The 24,229-nt window shown below is 57.2% G+C and overlaps 1 protein-coding gene across 2 annotated transcripts in view; it reads left to right on the top strand.

Annotated features, from left to right (window-relative positions):
- Positions 1 to 3,244: 3,244 nt before the first annotated feature.
- The window catches only part of IFFO2 (intermediate filament family orphan 2), a gene marked incomplete at both ends in the record, with an annotated part of 44,413 nt that continues 23,428 nt past the window's right edge, over positions 3,245 to 24,229 (top strand). For both annotated transcript variants that reach the window (XM_080690689.1, XM_080690688.1), the window contains one exon: positions 3,245 to 3,894. In XM_080690689.1, the coding sequence (XP_080546815.1) occupies positions 3,245 to 3,894 (650 nt within the window). The remainder of the gene's footprint in view (positions 3,895 to 24,229) is intronic.

The raw sequence follows: 24,229 nt of genomic DNA, 5'->3' as shown, positions 1-24,229 counted from the left end.
TGATCTTTCTCTGTGTACACTGTATTGCAAGTTCTGATCCTACTCTTGAAGGCCCTGGCACCTGCCTGGCCACCCGGTAGACTCTGATCCTGGCCTCGCCTCATGGCAGGCCCCGAACCTGGCCTCAGAGGCCCCAGCACTGGCACTGCCTTAAGGCAAGCTCCTATCCCAGCCTCGCTGGCTCCACCTATGGCCTCACAGCATGGCAGGCTCAGATCCCGGCCTCAGCAACCCCAGCCCCGGCCTTGACTCATGGCTGACTCTGATCCCTGCTTCGGCGTCCCCAGCACCAGCCTCACCCCTCAGCAGGCTCCGATCCCGATCTCGGAGGTCCCAACATCGGCCTTGCCTCACGGCAGGCTCCGATCCTGGCATCACTGGCCCCAGCACCGGCCTTACCCCTCGGCAGGCTCCAATCCCAGCCTTGGAGGCCCCAGTGCTGGCCTTGCCTCATGGCAGGCCCTGATCCCAGCCTCGCTGGCCCCGGCACCAGTCTAACCCCTCCGCCGGATCCAGAATAGTTTTTAAAGATGCATTTTTTTTTTCAGAACTGGAGGTTGAACTCAGGGACATTCTGCCTCCAAGCGACACCCCCAGCCTTATTTTTTATTTTGAAACAAGGTCTCACTAAGTTGTGGAGGGCCTCATTAAGTAGCTGAGGCTGGCTGTGAACTTGCAATCCTCTTGCCTCAGCCTCCCGAATACTGGGATTACAAGCATGTATCACCTGCCTGGCTAAAGATGCATTTTTAATGTATGTGTGTGGTGAAAACAATTGAGCTGAATACAAATATCAAACCAAACTTGTAATATAGAAATGTGCTTGTTTATTAATACACTGATTAATAAAACTTAGTGGTGGGTCTAATATGGCTTTCAGAGTTGTGGTCACTTAAACCATATCTCAGGGTACCTGCAGTAACTGTAGTGTGATATGAAAATGTTTGTGATTTCTATTAGTGACCAAATCTCAGGGACTTCTACTGGCTGCCTGCATCCAAAATCAAAGGAAATGCTAAACACCATTTGAGATTAGTGAATATAAAGACAATTTATCATTTATTTATTTATTTATTTATTTTTGGTGGTACTGGGGTTCCTGGAAGCCCTTCTACCTCTGGGCTACACTCCCAGACCTATTTTATATTTTTATTTGGAAGCAGGGTCTCTTAAGCTAGTACGGTTGGCTTCGAACCTGCGTGACCCTCCTGTCTCCACTACCCAAGCGCGAGGATTACAAGTGTGCGCCACCACACCCGGCTTATAATTTATCTGTTCTGTCCTCAGTCCTTGTGGAGGTCCAAGAACCCTTTGCATCAAGGCAAAGGGGTTGATTCTTTAAGTCAGAAAAAAAAAAAGCTTCCAAGAGATGGTAGAATAAAGAGGAAAGACCAGTGACCAGACTAGGTTGGGTTAAGCAAAGAAAGGTTTTCAGAGCGATGATTTCGGGAGCTCAAAGGCAAGTCCATTTTGGCGGGGAACACAGCTGGGGTGGAGGGAAGGAAATACGGGAAGGGTTTGCTCTTGTAACTGAATTGAAAACACAGCAGACTAAAGCACAGCCACCGTGTCACAGGAAGCAAGCCCACGTCTCCTTTGTGTCTCTTTTGTCACCAAGAACAAGACATTGTCCCTGTAAGACAGGGTACCTGCCCTCAAGCTCACACAGAAGGAGACCAGACAAACACACAGGTCAGGGACAAGACAAAAACTAAATGCCGATGCAAAACATGTGGCTGACTCTGGAATGCGCCACATACCTGGTTACCAGGCACACGGTGCAGCCACAGGTATTCAGAGGCAGGGGTCACCTCCCTCCCGAGCTTTGTGATGAGGATAAATGCAGTGCCAAGCTGGCCAGAGCACTCGCCAGCTCTTGGGGTCTTTGGGGCTTCTCAGGTCTCAGTGATCTTTTCTTTTTGTGGTACAGGGGGTGGACTTTTCTATAAAATGGCCATAATAAGTGAGTGTAAGACACTTGACCTATACTAATGTTTGTGAACTGGTTCCGCAGACTCTACCAGGAGACCCGAGAACTTGCCTTTTAGGGTGGTAGATGCGAGAACACGTGAATGAATGAAAGCGCGATGGATGTGCCCCTCTCACTGGCTCGGCCCCCGCGCTGCAGCTAGGGAGCTGGATGACATGGGTCCCGGCTGCGGGCTCCGCTGCCATCTCTGCCTGTGGGTGAGCAGTGGCAGGGAGGCGGCCAGTCGCAGCAGCTCGGAGGAGCCCCGGGGGAGCTTGCGCGTGTCACTCCCAGAGGGTCTTTGCTTGACCTCCCCCCTCCCCGCCTCGTGTCCCGGCGCCCCGGTGCCCGGGCTGATTTCAGAACAAGGCCGGCAGACTAGGGCTAGCGGCGAGGAGTCCGGACCCGCCGCGTGGGGGATGTGCGGGTGGAAGTGCGGCCTCTCCCCGAGAAGGGCGATCTTGGCAGGCTGGAGTAGGGGGTGGGTGCCGATCCACCTTCAGATACTGTGGCCCCCCCAGCCTTTAAGGCTACGCTCACCTGCACGCGTGGAATTTGGGGCAGGAGGATTGGAGGCGGAGGTAGGTCAAAAAGAGGACCTCCGAGCAGATGAGGTGGGGGAGGGACTCCTTAAAAGAGGCAAGTGAGCCACGCCGAGGCTGCCGGCCCCTTTAAGAGGCGGGGCTTGCTCTGCGGTTCCAGCTAACCCGGTCCCTGGTGCAGTTCTGCGGTCCACGTTCCCCGGCGAAGAATCAGAGCCTGGCGGGGCGGCCCGGGGGGGCGTGCTCGCCGGGTGTGGGCGGAGCCAGAGCCGCGCGAGCCCCGGCACTGCGCCGGGCAGCCCGGGGTGGGCGGGGCCTCGCGTCGGTGGGCGGGGCCTGCCCTGCGGCTCGGGGCGGGGCCTCTGCCCCGGAACCGCCGCAGAGGGCGGCGGGGGGGCGGGGCCCGGGTCTGCAGTGGGCGGGGCCTCCGCAGCGGGGGCAGTGCCGGCCGGGAGTCCTCCGCGCGCGGCCGCCGCGGCCCCGGCACAGCGCCTCTGACAGCGCCGGCGCCGGCCCCGCGACCCTCGCTCCCCCGCCGCGTCCCCCCGCTCGCGCCCGGGGTCCGCGCGGCCGCCGTGCCCGCGGAGGCCGCCTCTGGCGCGCATCTGGAGCCGCCCGGCCCGCCGCGCTGGAGCCCGCGCCCGCCTTGGCCCGGCCGCGCCGGGAGCCCTGCGCCGAGCTGGAGCCGCACCTGGAGCCGCGGGCCCGGGGCCCGGAGCCGCGCGGCCGGCGCATGGTGAACTCGCTGCTGTTCGGGGAGATGGCCCTGGCCTTCGGCTGCCCGCCCGGCGGCGGCGGGGGCTGCCCGGGCGGCGGCGGCGGCGGCGGCGGGCCGTCCCCGGTGACGGCGGCGCTGCGGGACGACCTGGGCTCCAACATCCACCTGCTCAAGGGGCTGAACGTGCGCTTCCGCTGCTTCCTGGCCAAGGTGCACGAGCTGGAGCGGCGCAACCGGCTGCTGGAGAAGCAGCTGGAGCAGGAGCAGAGCGAGCGCGAGCGGCGGCGGCGCTACAAGACCTTCTCCCGCGAGCAGGCCGTGCAGACGGGGCCCGAGCTGCTGCGGCCGCCCGCGCCCGGCGGCGCCCCTGCCCATGCCCACTCCAACGCCAACGCCAGCGCCTGCGCCAGCGCGGCCCCCGGCGGCCCGCCCCCCGGCGCCGGCTCGCACCCGCAGCACTACGGCCGGCTGCCCGGCACCATCTGGAGCTACACGCAGGTGCGGCGCACCGGCGGCGGCGGCGTGGAGACGGTGCAGGGCCCCGGGGTGTCGTGGGTGCACCCCGACGGCGTGGGCGTGCAGATCGACACCATCACGCCCGAGATCCGCGCGCTCTACAACGTGCTGGCCAAGGTGAAGCGCGAGCGGGACGAGTACAAGCGGAGGTGAGCGCGGCCCCCTCCCCCGCCGCTCCGGGCGGGGCCTGTGCGGGGCGGGGCGGGCGGCTGGGCCTGGCAGGTGGGCTCCGAGCCCGGGAGGCTGAGCCCGGCGGGCGCTGGCCACCGGGTCACCTCGGCACATTGTTTCCTAGCGGACGGTGAGGGCAGCGATGTTGTGGGTGTCGCCTCTCTTCCTCTGGACCGTGCAGCGTGGGGCAGGCTCATCTCACTGTGCGGATGAGGAGACCGGGGTGCAGAGATGCCCAGTGACTTGCCTAAGGCGGCCTGGCTAATCAGTCCGTGGTGAAGTCAGGATTTGACACAGTAGCTTTACTTCTGGCCAGTCTGTCTCTTGGCTTAGGTATTTCACCAAGGGTGTGGGAGGTAGGCTTTACTCCCTCAATGGGTGGAAAAAAAAAAAAAAACAACCTCTTAATTGGCCCGCTCTCTCTTTTCCTTGAATTAAAGGAGATAGATCCTGTGTGTGAAAATGGATTATCTGTCTGTACCCTCTGGGCCAGGGTCTGCTGTCTTGTGTCAGTTCTGTGAGGTCCAGCTCTCTGGGCTGCATCAGACTGGTCATGAACTTTTTAAAAAAGGCCTCCTTTTCTCCACACTCCCCAAATCTTGTGGTTTATGGAGCCCCTGTGAACTCAGCCCTAAAAACCCCCACCCCCATCTTGGCCCGGAAGACTGGACATTGGGTGGGCCCAGACCACAGTCTCTGGCTAGCGCGGTGAGACTTGGGGGCACACTGCTTGCAGGACCTGGCTAGTGTGTTCCCCCTAGCCCAGATTCCCTGGCTGGAAAACTCCCATTGCTTCCTGCCTGCAGCCTGGCTGACAACACCATCAATACTGTCTACTCAGCTTTCTGATAAGAGGAGAGGGGTCTGTCTGCAGCATCTCAGGCCTGGGTGGGGGAGGGGCCATCTGGACCAGAGATGCTTTCCCAGGCATGGTTAACTCTGTACATGGAGCCAGGTCTCTGAACCCAGAGGAGTTTTCCTCCCATCCTCAAAGTCTGACGAGGGGGCTGGAGGTGGGCCTCCATCCGTATTCTCCCACTGAGCAGGCTGGTGACTGGGGAGGCCTGCCATTTGCCAGGTCCGTTGCCTGCAGGGGAGATTCACACACCACTGGGAAGTCTGTCTGCTCATCAGAGAAATGGGGATAGTAAAATCCACCCCTGTGCCCAAGGGGATGGTAAGTTGCTGATGCAAGTTATAAAGTAAACTCAAGGGGCCTGGTGTGTGGTGTGTGTAGACTCATCTTTAATCCCAGTTACTCAGGAGGCTGAGGCAGAAGGATTGCAAGTCCCAGACCAGCTTGGGCAACTTAGTGAGAACTTGTCTCAAAAATAAAAAGGCTGAGGTCCAGCGTGTATGAGGCCCCGGTTTCAGTCCCCAGTACCCCTAAAAGAATCTTATTAATAAGAAGAGGTGCTTCGCCAAGCCAGCGGGGCACAGAAGTATGCAAAGCCATCTCATCTATCTCCCGTGAAGGGAGAGGAGCTTCTCTCCGGGGGTACCTTTTGCTCTGGAGGACTTAGGGTGACCTGGTGCTTTTATAGAGAGGCTACCCTCTGCCCGTGGAGGTCAGCCTTGTCCAGACAGGCCAGGGAAAGAGGCATTTGCTTTCGATGGTGAAACTGGGGGAGGGATGGGCTGGGCCCTCCTGTCTGGGGCTGTTGACCGTCGTCATGCCATAGGCGTGCGTCGTGTTTGTTTAAGTGCGCGTGTACTTTTCAGACCTGGCTACTAAGGAGATGGAGAGACGGTGCCCCGTCCTAGATCGAGATGGGTTGGCATTGAGCAATGTTCTGTTCAGGTTGCATCCAGGGTGTGGGTGTGATGTCACCTGCTGGCGCTGGCCTGGAATGAGCCGAGGCAGGTGGGGTGCGGGTAACTTTTTCTCAGCCTTTCCGGGTTTTGTGCGTGCTCTTTCTCTCCCTAATTTACAAAAGTAAATTAGAAAGACCCATCCTTTCTGAAATTGAGTTGGATTTCCCCAAAGCGAGCATACTTCCTTGCCTGGGCCTCAGTTTCTCTGGTGGGCTAATTGTGCCCCTTAAAGTCCTAGGTTTCTTCGGGGATTACTTTAGAAATTCCTCGAATATTTCATAAAAATTTGGATTTAAAAATACGTTAAGATGTTAATCCAGTTACTAAAATGTTCTCACTCTTAAGTTCTTGGTATTGACTTACTGGATACCACAAGCATGCCGACAGTGCCAAGGCCGCCCTCCCGCTCTTCATTCACCTGAAGAGTATTTCCAGGATTCCCACGCAGGCTGCTTACACTGGCCCTCGTTTGGAGATACCTGTGTGTATCAGGATCTCTTTCAGGCTCTGTAGCCAAAACTGGAGAAAGAAGTAAAAGAAACTGGATGTGAAACTGATTCACAGTCCCCACCCACAGTGTTCATGGACCCAAATAGCCTCACCAAGTGCATCAATTGAGTTTAGAATGGGAAGCTATTATGTACTTAAGTCCACGATACACATGTACACATATACCATTCTGTTTTATTATTAGTGTATGAGGGTTTCTTAGAACAGTCTCCCCCTCCCGGGAGAAGGAGGGTGAGTATATATTCAACTTTTTAAAAATTTAAAAACCACTGGGCTATGTGATCTCAAAGGGTCTTTTAGTCTTGATTATATATAAGTCTGAGTTTGAGCTCCCAGTCCCCCTCTGATCCCCTGCCCATTAGAGAAGTCACAGTCTGGGAGAAGAAATCAGGGCACTTAACCTGGACTGCTAGCCTCCAGAGGCTTCAGATCTTCCCAGGACATCTAGCACAGAACCCCAAGCAGTGGCCAACAGAGGGAAAAGGAAAAGGAAAAGGAAAAGGGCCAGGAAAGGAAAAGTTCCTGTAGGAACTCAGCCTTAGAGGCCGCCACGAGCCCTTTGGGGCTCCCAGAGATGGGTAGCTCAGTGTTCAAGCTGGAGGCTTTGGGGGTTCTACCTTCATGATTTGTGGCCCTATGTATGTGGCCACATCTGTACTATTTACTTGCATAAAATAGTGTAACAGCTTTTTTGAGGTATAATTTGCATATTACACAACCCACTCATTTGAAGTCTATCGGTGATTTTTTTAGAAAATTCAGAAAATTGCACACCCATCTCCAGAGTCAGGGTGTAGGACGCTGCACCCCCCCCCTCCAGAAACATTCTTCATGCCCGTTTGCAGACAATTCCCATTCCTACTCCAGCCCAGACAACCACCGATCTGCTCCCTGGCTGTCTAGATTTGCCTTTTCTGGAATTTCGTATAAATGGCTTCATGCACTAGGTAGTTTTTTGTGTCTGGCCTCTTTCACTATCTCTTAGATAGTGTTTTTGAGGCTCATCCGTGACACAGTGCACCATGTTCCTTTTTATTGCTGAACAGCGTTCTACTGTATGGACCGACCACACTTTGCCCATTCCCCACGTAGGCACTGTATTTTAAGGTTAAGAAGCCACCCGTGTGCCACCTAACACCATCTCCTGTCCATCCGTGATACGCCAGCCTTGCTTTGGAAAACTCCAACCCAAACCAGAGCTGCTAGCCTCTTTGGTTTCCCCTCGCCCCAACCAGCTCTTTACCACGGGGGAGCTGTGGTCACTGAAGCTGTGTAGAGGACAAGGTTGTCAAGCGTTGAGTTGGAAACCAAAACAAACACTCTACTCTGTCACCACCCAGTGCCACCAAAATATCCTGTTCTGAGTTTGCAAGCTGGGGGCTTTTCCCTGGGAGATGCCGCTGAATCTGAACTTTAAATAGGTGGAGAGTCCTCTGAGTTGGGATCCAGGAGACCGACTCCCAGATCCTCCCAGGATCCAGCTCCAGCGCTTTCTCTCTGAGCTTTGTGACACCTCTGGCCAAGTGCCGCCCTCTCTGGGCCTGGGGTCCTGCACTTTTCCATGGCGGGGCTCCTTGGTGCAATCCCTCAGCTTGCAGTGTTCCTCGGGTCTGTGACTCAAGTTGCCCAGCCTCGGCTGATCTTTCTGCCTGCCGAGATAGAAGGCGCAGCCCCCTCCTCTTCTGCCTCTGCCTCAGATGACTAGAATCCAGGTTCAGGGTCGGGGCAGCACTGCCTGGCCATTAGCAGGCCGAACTGTTGAAACAGTTTCCTGCTTCTTCATTGGCTCCGGAAGCAGGCGCACTTTGAGGTCATCAAGAAAAAGTTCCCTCTAGACTGGCTGCGGGGGAGGTAACCCAGTGCCGGCCTCACAGCCTGTTGAGCAGGGTGACTTTTTCAAGGGGTTTGGTGGCCCGGTCCAGAGCCCCTGTGGCCCTCCTGGACTAATATTTAAGATATAATCACTAGGTAGGTGGATGTGATTCAGAGCTGGCTGCTTCATTTCTGCTCGTGCCGGCTGCAAAGTGTAGGTGCCCCGGCTAGATTTTTTCTTTCTTTTTTGTCCCCGGGGTGTCTGGAGAGTTGCCTGAGAGTCCAGAGGGACCACCGTGACCATTGGCCCTGTGGTTTACAAGTGGGCCCTCCAGAGCCCCGAAGCCCACAGCAGGATGCCTTGGAGAGATTTTGGGGGTGTGGGGAGACTGAGCCCCTGAGATTTGACCCACGTCAACCAGCAGCTCTGTTTCTGTCTGATACCCAGATAATAGTCCCAGGGAGTTTCTGTTTGAAAACAGCGCCAAGTTAGCGGTGTACTTCATTTTCGAGAAAAGGAAACTGAGGCCCAGAGGGACCCGTACAGCAAAAGAACTGGGCGGACCTCTCATCTGCCATTCAGAGCTTTCCTCCCCTGACCGTTCACCTGCTATCAGGCCTTGGAAAAGCTCTCTCCACTTTTTTCTGTGTCTGTTTTAAGCATTTTTTTTTAAAGCCCCCTTCTGAGATGGGAGGGACTTCTGCAACAGCTCTTTCTGACCTTGAGCCAGAACGGAAGGGGAAGGGGCTGGGCTTCTAGCCAGGGTGGAGGTCTCTGAAAAGGGGTGAGGAGAGGGTCAGCTGCTCTGTCCCCTGCCTTTTCCCACCACTCCCCAGCGAGGCTCTTGAGCAGGTGGGTGCTGGCCCCTGCATGCCCCAACGCCCAGAGACTGCCCCAGAAAGCTGTCGCTTCCGTGGACGCTGTCATTATTTCTGAAACTTCCGTTGGTATGGAATCTTTATTCCTGACTTCCCAGTGAGGAGGCCTGGGCTGGTTGGAATCCCAGCCCTGCCACTGTCTGTGTGACTAAGGGCAAGTCGCTTGGCCTCTCTGAGCTGCCTGAGCCACTGCTCCCTCCTCTGTACCTAGGGATTCTGCTGTGGCTCCCCAGGAATTAGGGAGGAATAAATGACTCCTGTGTTAGCCCTCCCCCCGGGGGGCAGGGAGGCTGGTGGGCTTTTGGGATGTTCTCCACGCCAGCCCACCCGCTTCCTCTGGCAAAGTCTGTTCCCTTAATTTATGAGGATTTCTGGCACAGCCCTGGGCTACCCAACAAGTCCATTTCAGGACACATCGCTGCTCAGTGTCCCTTGGAAGGCGCCAGAGATGGTGCTGGGGGCGGGGAGAAGAAGGGCTGCCTCTTTGTCCCGCATCTCCAGGCCTGCTCCAAGCACTTGATTTGTGTCTCTGGAAATCTCTGGCTTCCTCAGGGCCCTTCCTCCTAACCTCCTGTAAAAGGAAGGCCCCCAAACCCCTCCATCCAGGTCCTCAGTTCCCCCCCACTCCCGAGTTACTGAGTCCCCTTGTCCCCCCCACCCCCTGCCAGGCGGGCGTGTACCCTGGGGACGGCTTTGGGAAGGATTCTCAGAGTCTCAAGCTCCAGGGAGGGGTGGGAGTGAAGTCCCAGAAAAGAAAGGACCGGAGAGAGACAGCTGACACCGAAGATTCCTTCTCTGAGGAATGCGAGGCGGGGCGGGGCTCTGCCTCGGCCCTCCGGATGCCCCCCCCCAGTGTGCACAGTTACACACACACACACACACACACACACACACACACACACACACACACATCTCCCCACCCCCACAGGCTGTGTTTTCTAGTCCATGGCCAGATCCCCACACGTGTCAGTGTTTGAAGGACATAGACGTAAGCCAGAATTCAGTGTGCCCTTGGCCGCAGCCAGAGGCCTCGACTTCCATTTAGCAGCATTGATTCAAGCCCTGCTCTATACCAGTGGCACCGGAGGCCGATGGAAGGCCTGGACAGGGAAAGGTGCGGCCCTGCTGTGGCCGCTCTCAGGGTCAGGAATGGGCGCCTCTTCCCCTCCTTTCTTCCCCTTCTCCTCTTCTTTTTTGCTGCCATTGTCCTGGAAATTGAACCCAGAGGCATTCTACCTCCAAGCCATACCTCCAGCACTAGCACTTTTTTTATTTTTTATTTTTTGTTTTGAGACATGGCCTCTGTAGGTTGCAAGAAGTCTCACTAAAGTTGCTGAGGCTGGTCTCAAACTTGCCATCCTCCTGTCTCAGCCTCCCAAGTACTGGCGTTACAGGCATGCGCCACCATACCTGGCTTCTTCCATTCTGAGAGTCCATCTCCTCCTGCAGGGCAGCCCCACACCCCGGATCGGGACTGCCTGGACTGTGTCTGCTCCCCCGTGGACTGAGAGTTCTGTGGGAGCCAGCTCCCGGTCTTTCTTCTGGTGCTCCAGGGCGGCCAGAGTCCATGCTGGGTAAATATTTGTGCTTCAGGGCAGGACCCCATGTCTGGCTGTTGTGTGATAGTCGGCACCCAGGAGGGAAGGGGCAAGAACTCTGCATCCAGGAATCTGTTTGTGCCGGGAGGGAAGGATTTGCACTTGGAGTCAGAAGACCCGGCTTCCACCCCAATACATCAGCCCAGTGAGTTCATGGTACTGGGCATTTTGCTTCTGAACTACACCCCAGCCCTTAAAACAAAACAAAACACTTTTTTTTTTTATTATTTGAGCTGGGCATGGTGGCACATGCTTAGAATCCCAGAATTCGGGAGGCTGAGACTGGAGGATCGCGGTGCTGGTCACGGACAGCCTCAGCTACTTAGTGAGGCCCTCTGTAATTTAGTGAGACCCTGTTTCAAAATAAAGAATAAAAAATAGGGCCGGGGGTGTAGCTTGGAGGTTGAATGCCCCTGGTTTTCACCCTCATACCCACACAAAAATAAATAAATAAATAAATAAATAAATAAATAAATTTGAAACAGGGCCTTGTTAACTTAGCACACACTGACTTTAAATCTGCAATCCTCCTGTTTCAGCCTCCCAAGTACTGGTGCACCACTGCACCCTGCTCAGCTCAGTGCATTTGAGTGAACACCTGTGCCAGATGCTTGTGTACAGTGTATTGGTGAGAAGCTGATACATTTGGTGGGTTTACACTATATATGTACTCTGTCTCCCTGAGTCGCAGGCTCCTCATCTGTAAAATGGGCATGTGGCAGGCATCAGTGGGCTCATGAAGCATGTTGTGTGTTTACGGTAAAGTTCCACAAGAGAGTAGCGTGGGAAAGTTTTGCAGGGCGGAGGGGAAGCTGTGCCAGGTCTCTGCGGGGGCTACGCCCATCGCCCGCAGCCTTTGTGGGTTTGCAGCCTGCTGGGCATTGCCAGCCTGTGAGGTGCTCGGGGGAATCCGGCCAGCAGGGAGGCTGGTGAAGGTTTGGGACACTCTGTTAGCTCAGCAGGGTAGCGCCCTCCCGCCCACGCCGGGCTCTGGGTGCTTGGCTTCCTTGGCGGGATGTGGTTTCTCATTCTGGTACAACAGAAGGTAGCTGTCACCCAACAAGAAACCAGCGAGGGAGCTGGTTCTCTCGAGGGCCGTGGCCTGGCCAAGATTCTGGGCGGTGGCGAGGGGCCCATTCAGCCCTTGCCCATGCTTGCCCGCCTGGGGGTGGGCACAGTGGGGAGGTGGGCTTGCCCGGAGCCTCCGGAAGACGGTGTTTTCTCAGTGACCTTGCCAGAGTGGGCTGGGTCCTGCCCGTGCCATGATGTTTTCTTACACCCCAGTCTGTTGCTCGATACAATGGGGGTATGGTTTCTTATGAGTTCTGCTTCCCCAGGGTGGATGTAGAAATCAATTGAAGTAATGTGTTAGGAAAATATTGTGGAATCTGGGCGTGGTGGCGCACACCTATAATCCCAGTACCTGGGAGACTGAGACGGGAGGAGGCTGAGACAGGAGGATCACCGGTTTGAGGTCAGCCCCAGCAACTTAGCAAGGCCCTGTTTCAAAGAATGAATGAGTGAATGGATGAATAAATAAATAAATAATAGGGCTGGGGGTATAGTTTGGAGATAGAAGGTCCCTGGTCTCAATCTCTAGTACCACCGCAGCAAAACAACATTGTGGAAAAGTGTGTTTCAAAGTGTGACTCAACAGGGGCCTTTATCCAGCATCCAGGGCTGCCAGGCTCTGTGATGGCATCTGTCAATACGTGATTATAAGTAGAGTGACCTCAAGAGGTGGCCATTGATTATACTTATTTTACCCACCGAGGTGAAGACATCTGCCCCAGATCTCACGGGGAATCCTGTCTGGGCTTCTAGACTGCAAGCCGAGTGTGCTACCAGGGTGGTGGCCTTGCCGCATGCCACTTGAAGGCTGCCCCGGATGAGCTGGGCCCAGGAGCAGGGTCTCCCTGCTGCCAGTCACAGCGTTACCACCGTGGGTGGCAGAACAGGAGGTGGCTGCCGCACAGGGGAGACGTCCTGCTATCATTTTACGGGAATTCTTTCTTTCCTTTTTTTTTTTTTTTTTTTTTTTTTGCAGTACTAGGGATTGAATTTAGGGGCATTCTACCTCTGAGCTACACCCCCAGCCCTATTTTTTATTACTTATTTTAAAACAAGGTCTCACTAAGTTGTAGAAAGCCTCACTAAGTTGAGGCTGGCCTCGAACCTACGATCCACTTGTCTCAGCCTCCCAAGGACTGGGATTACAAGCGTGCACCACCAAGCCTGGCCTACGTTAATTATTTCTTGAGAGCAAGTGAATCACTGGCTGTGGCAGGCGGATGAGGCTTCGGAGCCACCGTAGCAGCAGGCCTGTCTGGATCACTCACTCTTTGCACGTAGCCTGAGGCCCTGATGGAGCCCTGATGGAACACCGTTCAGACCCTGTGCTCCTTGGAGAGGAGCCCGAGGCCCTGGGCAGGGGTAGCACCTGGGAGGGGGCTCTTGGTCAGCCACGGAGGGCGGCACCCCCAGGCTGGCATGAGCCTGTGGCGTCCCATGTGGTCTCAGCGAAAGCCCTCACAGCAACACAGGGTGGAAACCAAGCTCCCCGGGGAGAAGCAACGTGGCCCCAGGTCCGTAGCAAAGCCAGGCTGGCTGTGAGCCCTGCGCTAGGTCTAGGTTAACGCTCCTTTTGTTCTGCCTGGCTCCTAACATCTCCAGATTTGTGACCAGGGTTCTTACAGCTGGTATCAAGCAGGGGTTGCGTTGGGCACTCTGGGCAGGGTGAATGCGGCCTCCGCCCGGGCTGGGGACTTCCTATCTTTTGCTTTTGGTCAGCACTGTGAACTTCACAGGGCCCAGGGAACCTGTGACCGTCATTTTATGCCTCTTTATAAGAGGAAATTGAGACTGCGGGGTGTGAGGGCGGAGAAGCCAAAGTTGTGTTGTTCTCAGGACTGAGCACCCACCAAGTGCCAGGCCTGTGCTGGGCACCGGGGGAAGTAGACACGGCCCGTGCTGGGCACCGGGGGAAGTAGACACAGCCCCTGCTGCAGCTCCGGGTCTGGGCACACGGGCGGATGTGTCATGTCACATGACCAGTACCTGCTGAAATAGTGCTGCGCCTACCAGGAGCCCAGTGAACGTTTATGAGTTAATTTCTTAGGCAGATATTCACACAGCATGAGCCCTTTGCCAGGCTCTGTTCAGAGCAATTTCCACACGTTTCATCTGTGGATTTCAGACTGACCCAGCCTCCTGAGCTGGCCTTCACCATTGGCCCGTTTTGGAGACGCTGATATTGAGCACGGAGACAGTAGAGGGAAATGGGCCAACACACAGCTTGAAAGTGGCGGGCTGAGATTTGAACCCAGGGAGTCAGACCCCTGACCCCACATTTGTGCATGCCGTGCCCATCGCCAGCAGCTCCCCTGCTGTGAGCCTCAGGTTTTCACGTCTGCAAAAGCAGCTCGGCAGTCTTGTCTCACCAGGCTGTTTGGAAGACTAACAGAAGCACCGTGTAAACTGGCGAGTGCAGCGCCCATGGGGGATGAGTGACCGGAAGCCCTGGGCCAGGTGCACAACCCCTGCCCCTGCAGCCCTGGGCCAGGTGCACACCCCCTTCCCCTGCAGCCCTGGGCCAGGTGCACACCCCCTTCCCCTGCAGCCCTGGGCCAGGTGCACACCCCCTTCCTCTGCAGCCCGGGCTCCTTGAAGTGATCGCCTTGACCCCTCTGCCCTTGCAGTCCTGCCTCCCCTGGGTCCTGAGACCTGCCGGGATAGGCTTGGACAGAAAGAAGCTGGTGTCTCTCCTGCATATTAGACACCACCCTGGAGAGGCACTTGGCTTCTCAGTGCCTGTTTCCCTACCTGGAAGCAGAGGCTCACCCTCTTGCATGGATTGCTGGAGAAGGCAATGGAATGGTGTTCAGGCCTGGCAACTGCCCCGTGTCATCACAGCCGGGCTCCTGGCATGAAGAGCCGGGCGGGCCTGGAGCCTGGCCGGGCGGGGCCTGGCTCTGAGCTGTCCCTCAGGTTTCTGCTCTCCAAGGCTGCTCCAGGGGTGTGTGTGCCCTGACTGCGGGATGTGCAGGTCCCACGGTCACCGCCCGTCTGGAGATGTTGCCTTCCGCCTCTTAATTGGCCACTTTTATTGCTTGGGTTATTTAAGACAGTTCTTGGCTCCCTGCCGCCCGCTGGCCATTTGGGGGAGGGCAGAGTGCTGGTCTAAGTGGACTTGGTGAGGTTCCCGGCAGACAGGCTCCACTCTTGGCAGGGTCACTACATCTTCCCAGGGTCCCTGGCCCCCTTTTTGTCCCTGGCCCACTGTGGTAATGGGCAGATGGCCTCTTGGGGGCCAGTAGAAGCTTTGGGGGAAGTTTATTGCAAAGTCAGTACCAGAGGGTCCTGGAGCTCTGGGGGACATTGGTGAGACCCTGGGGTGCCCCAAACCTCAGGATTCCAGCAAGCAGCTGAGCCAGTGTAGGACCAGTCAAGGAAGACTTCCTGGAGGAGACAATACTTGGGTTGTGTTTTGAAGGTCCAGTCAGAATAGAAGGGGAAGAGGAAGGGTGTCCCAGGTGGAGGGACTGGGGCTCTGCAAATCTTGGTGTATGTGTGTGTCTTGGATGTGTGTGTGCAGGTGAGCACATGTCGGGAGCCTCTCTCTGTCTGTACCCTGAGGATCCGGAGCCCTCACCGTCAGGATCCCTTGCACTGTGGGCTGGGTCCTAATGTCCTGGCCGGGCAGGGAGGCGGCCGGGCTAGTGGGAACACTTGCTGCCAACTCTTGGGGTTCAGTGCCGGCCACTGAGGCCTCGGGTGAGGAGTGAGGGGACCCGGGCTGCGTGCTGACCCTCCCGGCCTGCCGACCTGCCCCTCTCTGCTCCCTCAACCCCACTTTCTCCTGCCCCGCAGCAAAGCCATTTCCTACCATCCCAACAGATGTGCCTTCTGCCTTTTTAAAAGACCTGAGAGTTCATCTTTCTGTGTTCTCTCTCTGTCCTCACTCATACACCCATGACCGTTTTACAGATGAGAAAATCGAGGCCCACAGGAGTGCAGCTCCCTGGAGGCCGCAGGCCAGGGGAGGGTGGACCCGGGTCCTCCTACCTGCCCCAGCAGCGCTCCACTGCAGCCACCGAGCCAGGGGCTCCTTCCGGGGCCTGCGGTTGCTTGAAGGAGGAGAGTCGTGAGCTCCAGGAGCCAGAGGCACCCCTGGGAGCCGCCCAGTGTGAAGTGGGGTCCGCTCCTCCACAGACGGGCACTCTGCATGCATGGCAGGGTGGCCCCCGAGCCTCTAGAAGGCACTGCCGAGGTCACCCGTGGGGTTTGTCTCCTCAGAGCCAAGGGCACTCACTCAGCAGTCTTGGCCTGGCTCTGGGGTCCTGGGGTGGTGACTGACCTGCGTCCCATCTGCCAGCCGCGTGAGCGGCTGTGTCTTTCTCTGTGCCACCGTCCTCTTGTATAAAGTGGGACGGTGAGACCCGCAGGGCTGATGATGAGCCAGGGTCGGGGCGGGCCCAGCGTTGGCCTGAGCCTCGGGGTTGCAGTGCTGAGGACATTGCCTGGAATGCTGGTGTAGGGCGAGCCCCAACAGCCGGTCCCCACCACCACCCTCCTGGGCATGTGGCCTGAGCCACAGCACCTTTGGGTCTGTTTTTAGGTTAAATGACAATTGGCCTTACACCTGCCTTTAAAGGAAACACCACCATCAACGACATCCTGGGCAGCTGGAGGCCCGAGCGCTGCAGGTGGCGTCTGGCAAAACCGCATTAGCCGGATACCAAGTGTCAGGGACCTCCAGCTTGTCGGTGGGTCCTTCTTGGGCCTTAAGGCACAGTTAAGCTGTTCGGAATTCAAAAGTAATTAGAAAGCCGGGCGTGGTGGTGCGTGCATTTGGGAGGCTGAGACAGGAGGATCGGGATTCACGGACAGCCTCAGCTACTACTTAGGCCCTTTGCAACTCAGTGAGACCCTGTTTCCAAATAAAGAATAAAAATACAGGGCCGGGGGTATAGCTCGGAGGTAGAATGCCCCTGGGCTCCACCCCCAGTAGTGCAAAGATAAATAAATAAATAAATAAAACAAAAAGTAATTAGAAAGTAACTGCTTTGCTTGCTGTCCCTCAGCTCCTGTGGGGCTGGGTCCGGGTAGGGCTGAGACCCACCGCACGCACTCACATCGCTGCCCAAGCCTCAGTTCTCTCATCCGTAGAGTGCGGCGGACTGTAGCCCATGAGGTTGTCACAGGATCCAGTGAGGTGGCTAAGTGTGGCCGGCACAGTGAGAACGGCCTCCCTCCCCCTTCTGTCTGCAGAGCAGCGCGCCCAGCCAGCAAGGAGGTCACGTCCCCTCGCCTCCCTAGCTGACTGTCCCCGCAGGTGACCAGGAGGGCAAGGCCCAGCATTCAGGGCTGTGTCCCAGAGCCTGTGGCTTCCAGGTGGCCACAACAGAGGAGTGCGTCCTGGGCATCACGGCTGTCACGGCCCACTCCATGGGGCTGTAGAAGCATCCCCTGGCGGCGCTGTCACTAGTCCCAGGGCTCTCTGTGAGGCAGGGCCGCTGGGGTTTGAACCCAGAGCTGGCCAGCTGCACACCCAGAGGACTCCCCACCTCACCGCAGGCTCGCTGTGCCAGGCAGAGACGTGGGCTCATGTTTCCCGCCCTCTTCCCGGGGCTGAGATGCGGGAGCTGGGAGCCTGGGGTTCAGGACAGGACAGCCAGGTGGGTGGGCCTGCATGGGTTTCCTCTCCTAGAGGCCTCTTCCAGGGCGGGGAAGCTCAGCCCTGGCCCTGGTCCTGGCCATGGTGTCACTGAAGGCTGGCTGGCCATTGTTCCTTCAGGTTGACGTCAGGGCAGTGGCTTAGGGTTTCGGCTGTGAGACAAAGGCTGCTTTGTCGTGTCTCTGGGCTTAAGTCCAGGCATGCCACCCCCCAGGTGGGAACCAGGTGGAAGGGATTGATTGCAGGACCCAGTGGAGGAGCGCAGGAGGCCAGGGAGGCCTGGTGTGCCCTCAGCTGCCCCAGGGAGGTGGCAGGACCTCAGACCCAACCGCACCCAGACTGCTCCCTCCCCCAGTGGTGCTCAGAGCCGGGCAGACATGCTCTCCGAAAGGTGGCCATCCCTGTGCCCATCGTACGGGGGGGAAACTGAGTCTCAGAAGGCGAAATGGCTTGGGACTCGTCATGCAGCAGGGCCGGCCATGCCCTCGGGTCTCTGGCTTCCCGGGTCCCCTCTGGGTTCCAGCAGCACCAGTGTCATTTCACATCTGGCCTTGGGCGGGGCCTCAGAATGCCAGTGAGGCGGGAGCGGGTGCCCTCCTGGCTCGGAGCCTTCTTTTCTCTCGGGACTCAGAGTCGAGTCGCCGTGCTCAGAGCGTGTGTGGCATACGTGGTCTGTGTGTGTAGGTGTGTGCACCCGTAGGCACAAGTTCAAGAAGGGATTAGGTGCTGGAGTCATTGGAAAGTGGTTCCTGGGAGGCCTGGGGCAGCTATGACCTCTGCTCTCCTCTTTCTCTTTCACAATTTCACTGGTTAATTCAGCCACTCACCACCCAGCACCTTCTGGGCGCCCGTGCTCAGGTCCTGTGCTTGGGTTGGAGCGGCAGCGTGCCAGTTCCTAGGGCGCTCCAGGTGACTCCCAAATGGGGCTGGAAGGGGCTCTAGCAGCTGTTTGGCCCCCTCACCTCCTTTTATCAGAGCAGGCAGGGACCTGGAAGATGCTGCACAGCAAGTTGGTGGCAGAGCTGGGGCTCGGTTCAGGCCCACGGGCCCAGGCCCGGTGCTCTCACTTCCCATTCCTGGCTGGCACCCCTCAAACCCAGCCCCCACACCCTCGTTCTGATGCGCTCTTGGGCTTTTCTGGAATCTTCAACCTCTGCTCCGCGCTGCCAGCTGGGCCACCCTTGGCTGTGTTCTGCCCTGAGATGTCCCCCTTGCCCATCCGTAAAGCCAGGTCGGCCGAGCCTCGAGGACTGACAGTTCCTTGCTGGACACTGGCTGGCCGTCCCTGGGGGTCTCCGGAGGTCATTGGATTCTCTCTTACTTTGTGGCTGGGATCATTGCGAATGCAGCTTGAATATCTTCCCGCCACAGAAGAGCATTCCAGAGCCTACCCCCGAGGGGCCTTCCGGTGTCCTTTCCCATCGGGAAGTGCCTCTCGGTCTCCGGCCAGAATCCTGCACAAAGCTGCACTTCTCCTCGCTTAGGGAAACCAGGGTGGGGGCGGGGGTGGGCATCAGCTTTCTGGGGGGGGGTGCTCCAGGCAGCACCGCACCTCTCTGGGCCTGGGCGCGTGCCCGCTCCGTCCCTGCGGCACCTCTGTTCTCACCCTCCATGAGGGCCTGTGTCTTGACTCAGATGCGAGCCGGGGCACGCTCTGTGTGGGAAGATCTGGCTGGTCCCTCAGGGTCCCGCCAGCTCCTGCGGAGGCACGTTCCTTCTCCTGGAGTCATACAGCCCTCCCAACCGGAAGGACCCTGGAGCCCCACTTTTCTGGATGGGGAAACTGAGGCCCAGAGAGCTTGACCCACAGCCCCAGGCCATTTAGCCAGGCAGCAGAGTGGGGCATCCTGTTTCACGGGGCAGCAGTCTTTCTGCTGTTCATGTGGGGGGGGGGCTGGACTTTCCAGGTTTGTAAAGGTGGCTGGTGGTCCCCTGTGCCAGTCCACGTGGCTCCTGGGGCTCCTGGGCCAGGAGTCAGGGCCCTCAGCTGCTGACCCTAGGGCTGGAGGATTCCTGGTGCTCCAGGGCTGCCCTCGGAGCTGAGCTGAACTGAGGCTCCCAGCCGCCTCCCAGCCTTCCTTTCAGCTCCAGGGAGGCCCCTCATCAGGAACTGAAGTGCAGAGGGGACACCCGCTCCTGCGGCCGGGACAGGAAGGGGTTAAGCAGTTCTGCCTTCCAGGGCTGGACGCCCAGCTGGTGTCCTGGGCTCTTGGGCTAGCCAGGCCATCTGGCCCGACAGACACCACACTGTGTCCCATCTGTCCCAAGGCAAAGTCACCAGGAGGAGGCCTGCCTGCCGCCTTGCGGGCCTGTTGGGGTGTGCCTGGATCCCACTATCTGTCCCTGCAAGGCCAAGCCACTTGGGAAAGGGCCACCTCCTCAGGCTGTCCTCCGGCCACACTCTCTACCGCCCTGGTGTAGCTGGTATTCGGGGTCTCCCGAGGTAGGAGAGTCTGTGTTTCCTTGTGCAGATGGGCCCAGAGGGGTGCGGGGCCAGGCTCAGGGTCACACGGTGAGCCCGCGCAGGCAGAGAAGACTCAGGCCTGGACCCTGCCTGCTGCTCTGCCCCGTGGCTCCAGCTCACCCGCTCATTCGTCCAGTAAATACGCGCGAGAGCCTGCCGTGTGCCAGACAGCTGGAGACTCAGGACACCAGACAGCTCCCCAGGTCCACCAGGGGAGGAGGGGCGTTTTAGCCAGGTTGGGGCCTGGCACTGTGTCGGCCTCCCAGCAGCTAGAAGGGGGCTGCTGCTAAAAGGAACCCGCTAAGAGTTGGCGTACTCAGTAGCCTGGCGGTCCAGTGAGGTAGGTACAACTGTCACCGGGAGGCCCAGAGCGGTAAGGTCACCTGTCAGAGAACCAGCCAAGGCGCGGGCATCCGGGTATGTCTGATGTCACAGTGCTTAGGGATGGCGGGGGCACAGGCGCAGGTGGCTTCTTGCCTGCCCTCGGGCTGGCTCCTTATTTTCCCTCTGTCTTAGACCGTCCCTCTTCTGGCTTCTCACTGTGTCCACGCCAGGGAGCCTGTGGCTGGAGGACCAAATCCCAGGGCGGGAGAGTCCCCAGGCGAGTTTGGGTTGGGAAGAAGAGCGTGCTGGTCCCTTAGCATGGCAGGAGCTGGTGGCCTGCCTTGCTCTGGGTCGGCTCCTGGCAGCCTCCCGGTGGCCCTCTGGGACTCCTGTCCAAGGCCCTGGGCTCTGCCCTGCTGCTGCTGTGGGGGCCAGGCCAATGGGACCACACAGGGACCACCTGGGCAGCGCCCAGCCTGGCAGCCAGATGGGGTCTGCAGCCCTTCACGCAGGATTGTGGGGTACAACTCGGGTCCTTTGTGAACCCTGGGAGACAGGCGCACCCTCCTTGACCTTCTCCCTCCCAGGTAAGGATCCCTGGCTCAGGGAAGTAAGTGTGGGCTTTGGGATCAGACAGGCCTGGTTCTCACCCAGCCCGGGACACTTGGTGCGCAAGCACCAAGCGGAAGCCATATGGGTCTGAGTGTGGCCTCCAGAGGCAGACGGATTCCAGGCCTGGTCTGCCCCTCCTGAGCTGTGGCCTTGGGCAGTTTGCTTTCTTCCCCCAGTCCTCAGTTTGCTCATCTTGAAGATGGGAGTGATAATGCCGGGCATGGTGGCCCACGCTTGTAATCCCAGTACTTGGGAGCTGAGAGAGGAGGATCACAGGTTTGTGGCCCTCAGCAACTGAGTGAGACCTTGTTTCAAAATAAAGAATAAAAAATAGGGCTGAGGTGTGGCTCGGAGTTAGACTGCCTCTGGGTTCCATCCCCACTACCACACACACATACACACACACACACACACACACACACACACACACACACACACACACAAGTCAGCGTGATAATACTGACTTCATAAGGTTGCTGGGAAGATGGAGTTAATAGTGCCTGGTGCGTGCTAGCAATTTATAATGTTAACTGATTTGTGGCCGGAGCCAGTCACCTCCCCTCTGGGGGCCTCAGTTTCCCTATCTGCAGAATGGGGACGAAGAAATAAGAGGCTCCCAGAAGATGCTCTGCAGGGGGCTTTTCCACGCAGAAAGTTGCCTGGGAGTCTTTGCTCCGTTTCGCCACCCCCCACCCTGCGATTACGGGGGGGACCAACTTTTCTCCCCCTGAGAGGATCCTGGCTTGTTGGACAGGTGGGGAACGAACGCCCTTGTGCCTGTCGGGTGGGGGTGCGTAGCGCCACCTCGCCCTCCCCGCTGGCTTGTGTCAAATCGAATGCCAGGCCTGCCATGACGACAGGATGGTGGCATTAAGAAGTGAGTCCATCCCCTTGAGCTGCGTTTAGTCACTAATCCCTCTCCTGGCACGAGCCAGTGCCGTCTAATCACCGGTCCCAGCCAGCCCCCTCCTCGTTGCACAAGCCCCACGTGTAATTGGCAGGTTCCTATCGCTCTTTCCGTGTCCTCCCGGGATGGTGCAGGAATGCCCTCCTCCCTTTGCCTGTGGTAGGGTAGGAAGCACACAGGCTGGGGGGCTGCGCAGAGCCCTGGCTGGCTGTGTGACCTTGGGCACCTCCCTTTGCCCCCCTGAGCTTCGGCTTCTCATTAATGGGAGGCCTGAAACTTTTTTTTTTTAATATACTGGGGATTGAACCCAGAGGGGGCTCTCCTCTTAGCTACACCTGGCCCTTTTAAAATTTCTTTTCTTTTCTTTTAGACAGGGTCTTGCTAAGTTGCTGAGGCTAGCCTTGGACTTTCTTTCTTTCTTTCTTTCTTTCTTTCTTTCTTTCTTTCTTTCTTTCTTTCTTTCTTTTTCTTCCTTTTGTGGCACTGGGAATGGAACCCAGGGGCATTCTACCTCCAAGCTATACTCCAGCCCAATTTTTTAAGTCTTTATTTTGAAATGGGGTCTCACTGAGTTGTAGAGGGCCTCACGAGTAGCTGAGGCTGTCCACAAACCACATCCTCCTGTCTCAGCCTCCCAAATGCTTGGGATTACAAGCGTGGGCCACCACACCCGGCTTTATTCGTTATTTTGAAGCAGGGTCTCACTAAGTTGGGAGGGTCTCACCTGAGTGCTGAGGGTGGCTGCGAACCTGCAATCTTCCTCTCTTAGCCTCTCAAGTATTGGACTTGTGAGTGTCCCTTGCTCATGTCCTAGGATCGTGTGTGTGTGTTTTCGGGGCTGTGGATTGAACTCAGGCATTCTGCCACTGAGCTACACCCTCACCCTTTTAATTTTTTATTTTGAGACAGGGTCTCACTAAATGGTCTAGGCTGGTCTCAAACTCGTGATCCTCCTGCCTCAGCTTCCTGAGTCTCTGGGATTAGACATTTGCTGCCATGCTGGCTTCTCTGCTTTCTTTTCACCCCACACAGAGCTCCTTTGTATGAGTTCATCCTCATTTAATCCGTCTGGGGGCTGCTCTCCCCCACTGTACCAGAGAGAAGACTAAGCCCTGGGCAGGTAACTTGGCTCAAAGTTGTTGAGCTTTGTTTTAATCCCAGGATGGAGCTGGGCACGGTGGCCCATGCCTGTATTCATAGTACTTGAGAGGCTGAGACAGGAAGAGCACAAATTCAAGGCCAGCCTCGGCACCTTAGCTAGACCCTCGGCATTGTAGTGAGACCCTGTTTTATTTTATTTATTTTTATTTTATTTTTTTGTGGTACTGGGGGGGTGGAACCCAGAGGCTTTCTACCTCCGGGCTATACTCCCAGACCTATTTTTATATTTTATTTGGAAACAGGGTCTCACTAAGTTGCTGAGGGCCTCACTAAGTAGCTGAGGCTGGCTTCGAACCCGTGCGATCCTCCTGTCTCAGCCTCCCGAGCGCGGGGATGACAAGCGTGCGCCACCACGCCTGGCAGTGAGACCCTGTTATAAAATAAAAAGGGCTGGGGTTGTAGCTCAGAGGTAGAATGCCCCTGGATTCAGTCCCCAGTACCTAAAACAACAACAACAGGCAACCCAGGATGGGGGCTCAACCCTTGCCTGGCGGGCCCTGCTTGGCTGTGCAGGTTGCAGGTCAGCTGGGGCACTGAGCCCCAGGCCATGGGCTCCGCTGCTGGGTGAGTGGCGTGGCTCTCACGGGGGACTGCGCGGAGCCGCTGGCCTGCAGTTCCCCGCGTTCACCTGCGGCTGCTCAGTTACAGAGAATAAGCAGTGGAGAGACCTAAAGTGCATATTAGGTTTCCAAAATAGCCTTGGGAGTCACTGTTTATCTCAGAGCTGGAAACATATCCCTGGGTGGGGCCCCCACACCCTTCTGGGCTCAGACCCCTGCGGCCTCGGGCTTGTGGGTCTGGATGTCTGAAGACCCCTGCTGGCTTCTGGGTGTGGGCAAGAGTCCAGGGTGCGGGGCAGAGGGAGCTGTTTGTCTCACCCCACCCCTGTCTCACCCCACCCCAGCCGTAGCCGCCTTCTCTGTGGCTTTTCACGCTTCTTTCAGAGGAGAGGTGTTGGGCCCAAGCAGAGGGCCGCCGTAAGGAAGGGCCGCACTTATGGATGGGCAGCATCGGACTCACAGGGAGACTGAGACGGGTCAGTTCTGCTGCAGGTGCCAGGGTGAGGACCCGGGATGCTGCTTTTCTTTGGGAGCCTGTGATAGGGATGCTGGGGAGCTGCTGGTGCACCCCACAAGCCACAGCCTTGTGCCCCACACACTTTAGAGGGAGGGGCACAGGCCTGTTCAGTCTGCCCCTTGGTGCAGCAGCCCACCGGGGGCAGCTGGGCCGCGTGCCAGTGGGAGCGTGCCACGTGTCTTTGCGGGGTTGTTTGGTGGCTAGGGCTTGGGCACGACAGGCGGAGGGTCTGTTGAATCAATGGTACCGCACCCTCTTGACACAGCCCTGCTTGGAAGGGTGCTGCCATAAGTGGAGACGGCACACTTGAAATCACACATGGTCCAGTCCCATTTTCACTTTTTAAAAACCTCATAAGAAGAAAATCCTTCATAAGAAAATGTTGGGAAGGATGTACTACCAGTGTCAGCAGCCACTCAGGGAGGAGGGTTGGGGCGAGTTTGGGATTGTTTTGTGGGCTTACCTGAGTTTTTCCTTT

Source organism: Muscardinus avellanarius, assembly GCF_963383645.1.
Source record: "Muscardinus avellanarius genome assembly, chromosome: 3".
Taxonomy (NCBI): Eukaryota; Metazoa; Chordata; class Mammalia; order Rodentia; family Gliridae; genus Muscardinus; species Muscardinus avellanarius.
Note: the sequence above shows the minus strand (reverse complement) of the source record. Positions and strands in the feature narration are given on the sequence as shown.